The sequence below is a fragment of the Dermacentor albipictus genome, chromosome 3 (assembly GCF_038994185.2).
Source record: "Dermacentor albipictus isolate Rhodes 1998 colony chromosome 3, USDA_Dalb.pri_finalv2, whole genome shotgun sequence".
In the NCBI taxonomy this organism is placed as follows: Eukaryota; Metazoa; Arthropoda; class Arachnida; order Ixodida; family Ixodidae; genus Dermacentor; species Dermacentor albipictus.
This window is the reverse complement of record NC_091823.1, coordinates 115,089,339-115,100,350: the sequence shown is the minus strand read 5'-3', so window position 1 is coordinate 115,100,350 and position 11,012 is coordinate 115,089,339. Positions and strand designations below refer to the sequence as shown.

Here is an 11,012-nt window from a genome sequence, read left to right as displayed (position 1 = left end):
CATCACGCGGCCGCCATTACTTGCTAATCTGTCGTGCGAAACGACAATAACTACCGTTTTGACAATAGCGAAAAAAATCTGATAAAATGAAAACGTGCAGCTACTTTCCAGAAATGAGAAACTAAATCATTATTTACCAATAAAACCTCGACAGGTGATAGTTTACTTAATCAAAAACAAAAAATTATTCTTTTGCGCCGGGTTTTGAGCACCCGCTAAACGCTGATTGGTCGCAGCTGATCAAATTGAATGTCCCGCGTGTGTTTGAAACGGGAGGCCAGATTTTGCACATGACAGCCGTTGTGATGTGGTCGGCATAGTCGCCTCGCCTCGCTTGTTCCCGTTGCATCGCCCGTTCGGTGTCGTTCACAAAGGTAAGAATGAATGCCGATAGCTCACCTGTTGGTCTTTCCCAGCGAGTTCATAGTTGCGGTTGATGTAAGGAGTGACAAAAAGGGCGCCAGACCACGGCTCAACCGGTGTTAGCGCGCCGCACCTGTGACGTGAGGTTGGCGCGGGCGGGCTACCGGCATGACGTATGTTTTTGCGGGAAAACTTCGCTATCACAGTCTTCTTGCCGCGTCCAAGGTGCCTTGTTAACGGACATCGACGGCTAATTGTTGCAGATTCTTTTTCCCCCGATAGTTTGGTGCGACGCTGCGAAACACCGCGAGCTCCGGCGCAGCGCGTGACCTGCGTGGAATGGGTCGCGACTGTGGAGGGCGCTCCACTGTGCGCCTGGCGAATTCGAACGAACTCTAGTAGGACTGCGCGAGGCCTATGCAACTGGCGAAGTGAACGGTGCCTTGTTTTTTTTGCCGGTCGCTTCGCGCGAAACGGGTGTGATTATTTTTTTTTTTTTTAAGCGGCGGTTGCCGATACCTCGGAAGTTTGACGGCCCTCCCCGTTCCTACAGCGACGCCACGACACTTCGACTTGGCTTCCACTCAACGATCCGATCGGGGTTCATCAACGTATCACCGAAAGCTGGTTCGTTGTAGTAACCAACCTCTCAACGCTGCCAATGCGTCAGTTTTTGTGTTTAGGCCGCGGGAAATAACTATTCTGCAGATTTTTTTTTTCTTCCCCGTCTGCTTGCACGTCTGCTACGCCGACTACCGAAAGCCTGCTGTGCGCGTGAAATCAGCATGGCCGATGCAAACCGTTACCAGTGCAACTTGTAACATAGAGGTACGGTTATTCAGCTGGCAATTTCGAGGGTTTTTTTTTTTTTTGTACGTGTAAAGCGCGCGCACGAAAGTTAGTGGCCTCGTGAGTTTTCCCTACCGTTTCGTGAATGCAAAATATTTTTTTCTTCATGCTTCTTTTTTTTTTCGAGAGGCAACCGGCTAAATGCTGGCACTATCGGCCCAAGTACTACGACAACGCGAAGTTGGTCATGTCCACACAAACGATGCTTCTTTCAAATTGCACCGATGTGGTACTCTCTCACTGCGAAGGAGATTCCCACCTTACACGAGGCGTTAGAAGCATTGCTTTATATTCATTTAAATTGCGCTTAATTACTGTGGACAGTGCCACACTCATAATTATGTACTTTAACGACATTGCTCATATCGAACATATGTGCGTTCTGCAGTCGTTCTACTCCAGTTATCAGCTTATTGATAAATATCTATCCATGAGTTTCACAGTTATTTAACTTATGCAATTTGGATGTTAGTGCAGCGTATATACCACTACATGTGCCAAGTGAAGCAGCCTTAAAAGTGCTAGCTAGCCTTATTTTGTCATAAGTGCTTGTGGACATGCCCCATTCTAAGTGTGAGGCTATACCAATTCCTTTTGCTCGTTCCCATGTGTTAGCCTTTGCAATTTAATAAGAAACCATGATTTGGACTGTTAACCTCCTCCCGAGGGTGGCTGTTATCCATTGCCACCGGTGCCCAACAAACCTCAGTAGCATGAACTCCAGAGGGCTAGAACCAATAAATGCTCACCAATAAATTTCTAATTCAATAAACTTTTCTATGACACACACTTTCATAAAATTGAGCAAATTTTGAGAGGGCATCACAGGACCGAGAAAAAAAAATTTGCCAAAATTATTTCTCCCAAATCTTCTGTGCGGTACGGTGAAAAGGCAAGAGCATTATTACCGGTAAAAGCTGCGATGGTCGAGTGTCACACCTGGGTCACTTGGCACGGACTGGCCCTTATAGTGTTTTTAAGGGGGGTCATTTCTGGAATCACGGCAGTAAATTCGCAGTTCATGAGTCATCTTCCCCCCCTCAACTGTCTTCTATTTCTGTCCCAAAGATGGCGCACACACCGGCGAGGTCCACCTCTTTCCTAGCGGTGCACGAGACTCCCCGCGTGCTCCAGTCCACACCCATCTCCACTGCGTGGTCCCCGGAGAGCGGGTACTTTGGCTCAGACGGCCAGTCCTCATACCGCAGCTGCACTTTCAGCACCTCGTCTGCACTCGTAAGCGAAGATGACAGCGAAGGCATCTGTTCCATCGTGCCGTACAGGTAAGCAAACAACACAGCCAATGGCACTTTACATACCTACAGGCAGCAGCTGCCTTATTGCAGTCTATTATTTCTAACCAAAGACAGTAAAACTTCAGATTCTCCAGGCACCCACGTCCCTCCTCTTGTGTGTACTAACACGTATGCAAGTTTTCTACAATTGTGCTCGGCAGCGCAAGGTCAAAGGTTCGAGTCCCGGTTATCGCAGCTGCATTCCAAAGGAGGCAGAATGTAAAGATGCCTGTGTGCCATGCTCTGGGTGCATGTTTAAAAAAAAGAAAGGAGGGTAATCAAAATTAATCTGAAGCCCTCCGCTGCAGCAACCCTTATAAGCCACTGTGTAGTTTTGGGACATTAAACCACACAATTAGGTTCTCTTACAGTGTCGCCTAGAAAAAAAAAATCTGGCAGTCCCACCCATGCGACGACTTAGGCAGGGCTGTCACAACATGGGAGTGCCAGCATATGGCATATGAACCCGGTCATTTCATCCAATGACGAGACGGAAGACAACTGGCCGTGATGCAGGCCACGATGATGTTTTTGCAAAGACCGAATCACTTTGACAGACAAACCGCGGCTTGCCAGGCACTTCAGCATGTCATTGCTCGCCGAGAAAGGCCAAGAAGGTACCCAGCTGGCATTCCCATGCGTAGCACCACTTCTTTGTCGGAGACAATTGTAAGACGTTGTGAACGTACATTTTACAGACACAATGAGTGCTGTGTCGTAGTTATTACCGTCACTGTCAGGCCTATTCACAAAACCACTGCAGTATGCAACACTGCAATCGTAACCTTATTGCTAATGCTAACCAATTTTGCTTTGCCACGACATCACGATAACGTTGATGATGCCGGAACTGGCATTTTGAGGCAATCTTAATGTTCATTTAAAATATCTTAAATTTCCAGTGTTCTTTAGTACTTACCAGGTGTGATCCTTTTATGTGCAAAGTGCGCATTCGAGTCTCTACAACTTCTAAAATATGTCGGCATTCCTTTAAACCTCTCGTGTACACATTTTTTCACCTCGACAACTGCAGCAACCCCATGACCCAGTTGCCGTGCCTTCCGAAGGAAAGCCCGCTGCCTCGTGTGGACATCCTCAGGAAGCTCAAGGGTTTCCGGCCGGTCATGTGCAAGATACTGGGCTACCTGTCCCCGCAGGAGCTGGCTAGCGCCTGCCGCGTCAGCTCGGAATGGCGCAAGCAGTGCCTGTCCATACCTGAGCAAGCGCTCCGCTTTACGGAGTACATCAAGAAGAGACAGGAGCAGTGGGAGTCGTCCAGGGTTAGTGAAACCAACATGCTCTGCACGCACGGCTTATGATTACAAACGCACAGCTCGTTCACCATGCGCAGTACAAAGCCTGGTGGCACACATGACAAGCAGTATAGACAGCCCCACCTTGAGCAAGGCTGTTAATCAGTTTCCTTCAATGCCTCAAGGTTCTTTTTGTGGAATGCTGCAACCTTTGAGTACAGTGTGGAGTTAGCATTCCCGCTCTTTCCTAACAAAAAGTTTGGGCTTATCTTTTATGCTGTCATTTGTGAAATCCTGCAGTTGCGTGCAGTACTTTCTTTCGCAGTGTTATTGGCCACTTTCCAGAGCATGGCAATTCATCCCTTTGCAAGTCTTTTTGCATGGCCTACAACTGTACTGGCACTCACTGCCATTCATTTAAATACATAACTCTCGTTATAAATTTAAAAGAACCTTTAAAGCTATTGCAATTCTTGCTTATTGTGAGGTCGCATTGCAATCATTCACATTGACCAGTTTTGAAGTTTATTTCACCAACACAGTTAAATATTGTTATAATGGAGTTGCAACCGTCACAAAAATACCTTAGGTGTATCCGAGATTTGTCATAAATGTGCACACTGATATCATAAAAAAATTATATTTACTTTGTTATATCCAATAATGCATTTTATCCATCTTCGTCACATTAAGGCTCAACATTATGTACAATATATTTAGCCGGCCCTTAAGATGCGTGAGGAAATGTGACCTACAAACTGTTTCTTACTCAGTCGAGCAATTTTGGTTTGTTTTGTTTTCAATCATTCTTTACTCTAAATATGCTTTGTGAGTGGGCTGAACAGCATCAAAAGCACAGTTGAGCTAGATTGAAAGACCAGGCTTCTCTGATAACAAATTTGTCATTCGTAGCGAGCGCAGAGCTTTCGCCAGCAAGAAAATGAGGAAAATGAAAAATCGTGGTGGCACACCTATTCTGGACTATGCTAGTTCTCGTGCGACGTCGGCAATGGCTGATTCGCAGAGTGGCAGAGAGAGAAGTCACGTGGGGATTACGTCAACTCGTCCATTTTAGCGCAGGCGAGTCAAATTGAGTAGCACCAACCGGACCTTCGGTGGCGGTAGTGGTGCAACAAAAAGTTGCATATTGGCACACAGAAAACGATAACAGACTTTTAGAGGAATAATCTGTCGATCTAACTCTGCTCAATATTTCTCTCTGGTGTCGTTTTAAGGAAACTGTGCCCCTAATTTGTGCTTCCTTTGAGGGGGCCGTCCACTTGTGGACCCAGATAGATATACATAGCACCTCGTCACTCTGTCCACAAGTGCAGCTGTATGATGTGCTACTCCAATTGCGCAGGAAAACATGCACAATCGCAAGCCATCCAGGAAGGAGCCGTCGAATGCTCCTCCTCTAACAGTTCACAATGCTCAAGCGGAGGTGCAAAATTCGACTGGGCAAGCCGAGAAGGCTATGGAAACAAGATCAAGGCTGGACTTGCACATAAAGGTGAGCAAGGCATTGCTGTGAGCCGATAATAATTTAATTGCATTAATTAATTGAATTCTGGGAGTTTTACATACCAAAACCAGCATGCAAATATTACAGGAAAGCCACCTTCGAATACCGAATATTTCTAATTTCACACACACACACACACACAAAAATATAACGGTTCCGCAAAGCCTAGCATCGAAAGGTTTATGCGCATCATTTGATGCATCTAATGCCATTTAGAACTGGATGCCAGGTCAACCAAAAAGCCTGTAAATATAGAAACAAAGGAAGGGTGATTGCATCTGGTGCACCACAACGATGGCGATGAAATAATGGTACAGCACGTCACGAGATGCATGCAGTTTAGCATTAATTGAAGCAGCTCAGTGCAATATACTGCAGCACTGTATATCATTTCTTAAGAAGCCTAAATGTGGTGAGGGTATACAAATATAAGTTGCTGTACATTAATCTAAACAGCAAATTCGTAGGCTGCCTCAGGCGAGACACGCTTATTTAACGAATAGGAACTATTGTAAGAGAATTATATTTCCCGCGCATTCATTTGCTCATGAACTGGTACATATGGGCAACAACCATGGTTATCCTGCAGCAGAATTGTTTGCAAGTATCGCCATCTGCCACCTGCTATTGAAGTCATGAGTTTGATTCGAGCCATGGACGTTTCACCCCCATTTCGATGTGTGCGACATGCAAAAGCGCTTGTCCTTAGGTTTTAACACACATTAAAAAACCCCAGCTGATCAAAATTAATCCAGAGGCCCCCACCACTTTGGCTCATAAGATTGTCTTTTTTTTTTTTTTCTTTTCTCGAGTAAGCCTGTAGTGTTGCTAGATAAACATGTAAACAAGGGACGCTTCTGTATCGCACGTGACGCATGCTTACACGTGTGTAGACTGTGCATGTGTTTACTACAAAGCTACAGCTACAGGGCCAGAGTTGGTGGCATATTGCCATTTTACTACTCATTCAGGTTGAAAACAAATAGGACTGATTTTTCTCGGCTTGGCAGGAGCTTGAGGAACAAAAGAGTTGTGGTTTTTGACCCTAGGTGACCTCTCTTTATTTTCGGGTGCTTGGATGCTTGCACTGTAAACGTGACTCGCGTGCGCACGACATTCCTGGGAAACGTAGGACAACTTTTGCCATTTCCTGCTATACGAAAGGGTTAATTGCTGGCAGAATCGCTCGGCAGAGTAGAAGCAGCATGGAAGCCTCTTAAAAGTGGTCTTGCTAAACAGACAAGGAAATGTGAGAAATCAAACGAACGTCTCCCAACATTTCAGGAGGCCAAGAATCTCCAGGAAGGCGAGTGGCTCTGGCCCTGTCCCGTCTGCCAGTACCCGAGCCGGGTGACGGCCGCCGGCACGGTTGCCCTTTGCAAGTGCGGCTACGAGTTCTGCCCCAAATGCCGCAGGGACAGCCACTTGCCCAAGCCTTGCGTGGCCCACAGCGGGCAAGTCATCAGCTCGCGAACGCAAAAGAACATCATAGGCAGCAAGTACTCCAAGCGTCAACTGCGCCGCTTATGACCGTGTCCCCTGCATCTGACTTCACCGCCGTGTCCCGCTGTACAGCTTCACATGGGACCCGCAGTGAAAGTCTCGATTGCTCGGAGGGGTGGCTGATTGGCGACGTGTGTGTGCTTGCGTGCATCTGGCAAACTCCTCGCGAGTTTTTGAAGTGTTTATTTTTTTATATAGCTGGCAATTTTTATTCTTATTATTCTTAGTGCCTTTACATGTGACGTGCAGACGATAGTCTGCCTTGTTTTTAGTGCCTTTATAGGTGGCCTGCAGAGAGTCTGCCAGTGTCCTTCTGCCTCCTCACATAACTGCGCATAATGTAAAAGTGCTAAAGTGACAGCCTTGCGCTTGTCGAATTGTCAAAAGTTGTGGCCCTGCCATCAAAAGGGCTAGAATTTGGAATACCTTATGCGCAAGGCCTGACCATTGATCGCTATGGTCATTTCGTCCACATCACTCTGCCCGTTACAAGCGTGGCCACTTAACGGGCCGACATTTGTGGCTTTCCTTTTAAATTAATGGCACTTGATAAGTATTTAAAGGGCACTTGCCGAGGCAATCCTCCCACTATTGCATAACATTAGCTCCCACGGAGTTGCACGGATGCCGTTATGTGGCGCGTATGCTGACAGGCTCTCTGCAAAGCTTCCTGCCGTCTCTCATCTGGCTTCCGTGAAGAACAACCCGACCATTGCACTGTACAAACCATTGCACTGTAAAGCATCCCATGACCACAGGCAGGAAGTTTTCTGTACAGCTGTATCACCCAAGAGCATGCCATGTACATAGTGTACATAACGGAGTGAATGTGCAACCGTGTGTGTATATACTGTTCATAGTACTGACGCGATCTCGGTGTACTACAGGGAGGGGCTTCAGGACCAACAGGAACTCTGTGCCAAGCTGCTCTTTCAGATTCCTTTCACAGCAGAGGAACTAGAGAGATGCTCTCAGTCTACCTCGATCAAGAAGTATGGATTTCAATAAGATCAGTATTAGAAAAAAAGAAAAAAAAGCAGTATTACTGATGCTTGCCAAAATGCAATGCATGTTGTTTAAAAGCCTGCAGCATTCCACCATCTTTCCCTTTCTTGCATTTTTTGTCTTTAATGGTACAAATTTACAGCACACAAGACTGGCACACCAATGCATTGGCCTTCTCACTTCTCTTTACTACCTCGTTTTGTAGAAGGGGGAAGCCCTGTGGAAAGATGCCTCAACGTATTATGCCACAGACTCGCACAATGACAATCCACGATTACTGCATTTATCTTGCCATGTGCACTCTGCTACCGCAGCACCCTTTCAGGACTGTCTCAATGCGACAATTGTGCTCAATGTGATACCTATTTATGTGCAGTGTCACAAGGCAAAGCCAAAGTAAAATGAGATTTTTTTTTTCCTACAACCTCGTGTCCAAGCTGTGTGTATTCAATTTCCTTCCATGCATGCCACTTTCTGTCTGCTGGAAATTAAGGTCGTGAATACAGGACGGCCTCGACGAAATGAGGCGCTTTTTCCAGGGACACCTGTCTTCACTCAACTTTTCATAGTTCAGCGGGACATCTAGTGCTACCTGTGCCCAGTGGTGATGTGTTTTTTTACAGCTCATAGAAACACGCCTAGCCTAATGTTTCCTGTAATGTTGATGGCTAGTTTTCAGTCACCTAAACAACCTTGTCTGTTTAGAGTCTTGGTGATGTAAATAGCCAGCAGATTGCCCGGCTAAAGTTATGCGGGACTTTGGCTAAGTTAAATCCCAAGAGGGATATATGGGCCTCAATTTGTCGCTACTCTAAAGACATACCGAAGAGGTTGTTCGTGAGCTAAACTAAGCTGCTTTTCTAGGCAAAGAGCAACCTTGTGATTTGATGCAGTTTCAGAAAATAGATGGTTGCTTTTCCCTTTTCACATTCCGACCACTCGCGTGCCATTGCAGGAGGCAATTTAAACCTATTATAGTATAAAGTATAATAAGCAAGACGTCATCACCATCACTTTGCAACTTTTCGCTAAAGAATAGAGTGCATTGGGTTATGACCTGGCGATTCGTAAAAGAAAAATTACCAACACTGATTTTGTGCTGCTAGTGGGTACAAAAATAAATCACCCTGTGCTGTCATTTTTTTATCTTTTGCGTAAGCAAGTTATTTTGTCAGCTTTTTTTTTGGTCGCATCTGGTGCTGTGTGCTTACGTTTGAACAACGAGGCGCGGGATCCAACACGCTAGCCAACTCATATTTTCTGTTCTCCACATTTCTGTGGCGATGAGTGAAGCATGTGCAAAATTTGGATTCAGTCATGGAGACGATGCTGCATTACTATCATATCAGACTTGTACTAGCATGGGCAAATTCTTTCGGCTGTAACACGGCCACCCAGACGTCCAGTAATTGCTTGTTCTTTATTCTTGGCCTTTCTCAAGCAAATGCCACTGTACGACATCCTACGGCTTCCTTTAGCATTCCATGCTGTTTAGGCAGCGAAGAATGTGTTAAACATTTTTCAAGAACAAGAACACTCGGAACTGACTTGCTTGGCCAACACCACCGTCTCAATAATTCTGTGCAGTGCAGGAAAGGCTTTGGCTCGTGTCAGCCAATTGGTTGTAAGAACTGGCTGTGTTTTTTAGAGAAGGAGGAGGGCTCGCCCATTGTACACCACTGATCCTTCTATGAAGCTTCCGTTCAGTGTACATCGCACCAAGGCCAATTAGAGACAGAAAAACGAGGAATCCTTATGGTTCTATACAGTGGACTTCTATTAATTCGACTCCAGTTAATTCCTGCCGAAGGTTCCAGCCAATGTCCATGCATTTCTATGGGCCCACAGTTGTTATTTCGATCCTAAAATTCACTTTCTCCGGATAACTTGAACTTGACCAGTCACCACGCACGCACCAGACCCCTATGGTGACCCCAATAGTGACCCCTCTAGGGCCAATGTCTGTCTCGGCAGAGCTTAGTGGACAGTGAACACGCATCATCTCCCATCGCAAACTCTATTTTAGGCGTGCCCGTTGAATATTTTCAAGCAATAACTGCAACTGAATATGTCCGATTACAGTATTCACCCAATTCTGACGCACATCTTTTTCCCCAGGAACACTGAGCTAAGAATTGCCTGCACATTGCAATTGAATACAAAGCCGAAACTGCCTTTGCGGCGTTTGTATACTTCAACAGAAAACACGACCGTATAGCGGCAAAGCTGACTTTAGAAAATTGGCCAGCGTATTGCAACACATAATAGCAGACCCTTGCACAGTTCACTTGCTAAAAAAAAATCGTGTGTAATACATTTCTACTTTGTTTAGGAGCTTTAGTGTCATTTCTATGTTATTTTTCTACTTAGTGCACATAGAAATTTACACATTTTATTCAAGAGTGTGCTAAGATCGGGCAAACATTGTCAAATGAATCAGCGTTGCATTTTCACGTTGCTACGCTCTTGAAGACGCTATCAAGATCCATGACACCTCACAGAGAGCTGGTACGGGAACTTCAAGGAGGTGTCGCTACCTGCCTTTTTCGTTATGGCGCTTTTTCTGGCTTACCAAGTGTCTTATCGTGGTAAGAGTGGTGTCTCCGATATTGTAGAAAGGTAATTTACTGATACAGGCGAAATCGTTTTTCTCTTCAGTGTCCCTTTAAAGGACTGCCGACGCGAACTCTTGATAACGTGCAGAGAAACACTTGTATACACAAGCCGCATTCCTTTTGGTAGTGCTCTGAATTGGTTGTAATAAATTAGGTTTTAATTTGTTGCATGTTCAAAGAATTCTAGCGCCATATTGTCGTTATGGGGTCGGCAGCTATCTACAGAAGCATGAAAGGCATGTTTTAATAACAATATTTTAACAAACTTAAGAAAGAACAAAGCCCCTCTTTCCCACCTGGAAACTGTTGTACAGCCAGATTTAATTGCAGCAAAAGGAAACACCGACACCTTTGATTTGCACTCAAAAAGTGCTCGCTGCAAAATCTGGGCGCATGTGCATTACCTGGCACACACATCACGCAGGAAGTTTCAATCCTCAATTTTCAAGTCCAGTCTCTGGGATTTGCCTCTAAACTGTTTTAATGCTCACTGAACAATCGGAACAAATAAATGTGCTACAGTGTGCATTTAAATCTGTAAGTCATATTTTACAAACGTTTTGCTACAAATTAGCTTATGGTTTTCGGCAGACCAGCCAAATTT

At 45.3% G+C, this 11,012-nt stretch overlaps 1 protein-coding gene across 2 annotated transcripts; it reads left to right on the top strand.

Moving 5' to 3' along the window:
* The first annotated feature begins 216 nt into the window (after positions 1-216).
* On the top strand, positions 217-8,217 carry LOC135916907 (F-box only protein 43-like). Of its 2 annotated transcripts, none has more exons than XM_065450356.1 (5): positions 217-374; positions 2,281-2,495; positions 3,541-3,787; positions 5,124-5,273; positions 6,570-8,217. In XM_065450356.1, exons 2-5 carry the CDS (start codon positions 2,281-2,283, stop codon positions 6,813-6,815), a joined length of 858 nt encoding a protein of 285 aa, XP_065306428.1. In that variant the 5' UTR covers positions 217-374; the 3' UTR covers positions 6,816-8,217. The 2 variants fall into 2 exon arrangements, with proteins under 2 accessions (XP_065306428.1, XP_065306429.1); XM_065450357.1 differs by lacking the exon at positions 217-374 and adding an exon at positions 400-990.
* The last annotated feature ends 2,795 nt before the right edge of the window (positions 8,218-11,012 follow it).

What these genes read in the sequence shown, in the direction of transcription:
- LOC135916907 (XM_065450356.1), top strand. Translation starts at nt 2,281, where the DNA reads ATGGCGCACACACCGGCGAGGTCCACCTCTTTCCTAGCGGTGCACGAG. An exon ending in TGTTCCATCGTGCCGTACAG is followed by an intron (nt 2,496 to 3,540) that starts GTAAGCAAACAA and finishes CGACAACTGCAG; the next exon opens with CAACCCCATGACCCAGTTGC. An exon ending in AGCAGTGGGAGTCGTCCAGG is followed by an intron (nt 3,788 to 5,123) that starts GTTAGTGAAACC and finishes CCAATTGCGCAG; the next exon opens with GAAAACATGCACAATCGCAA.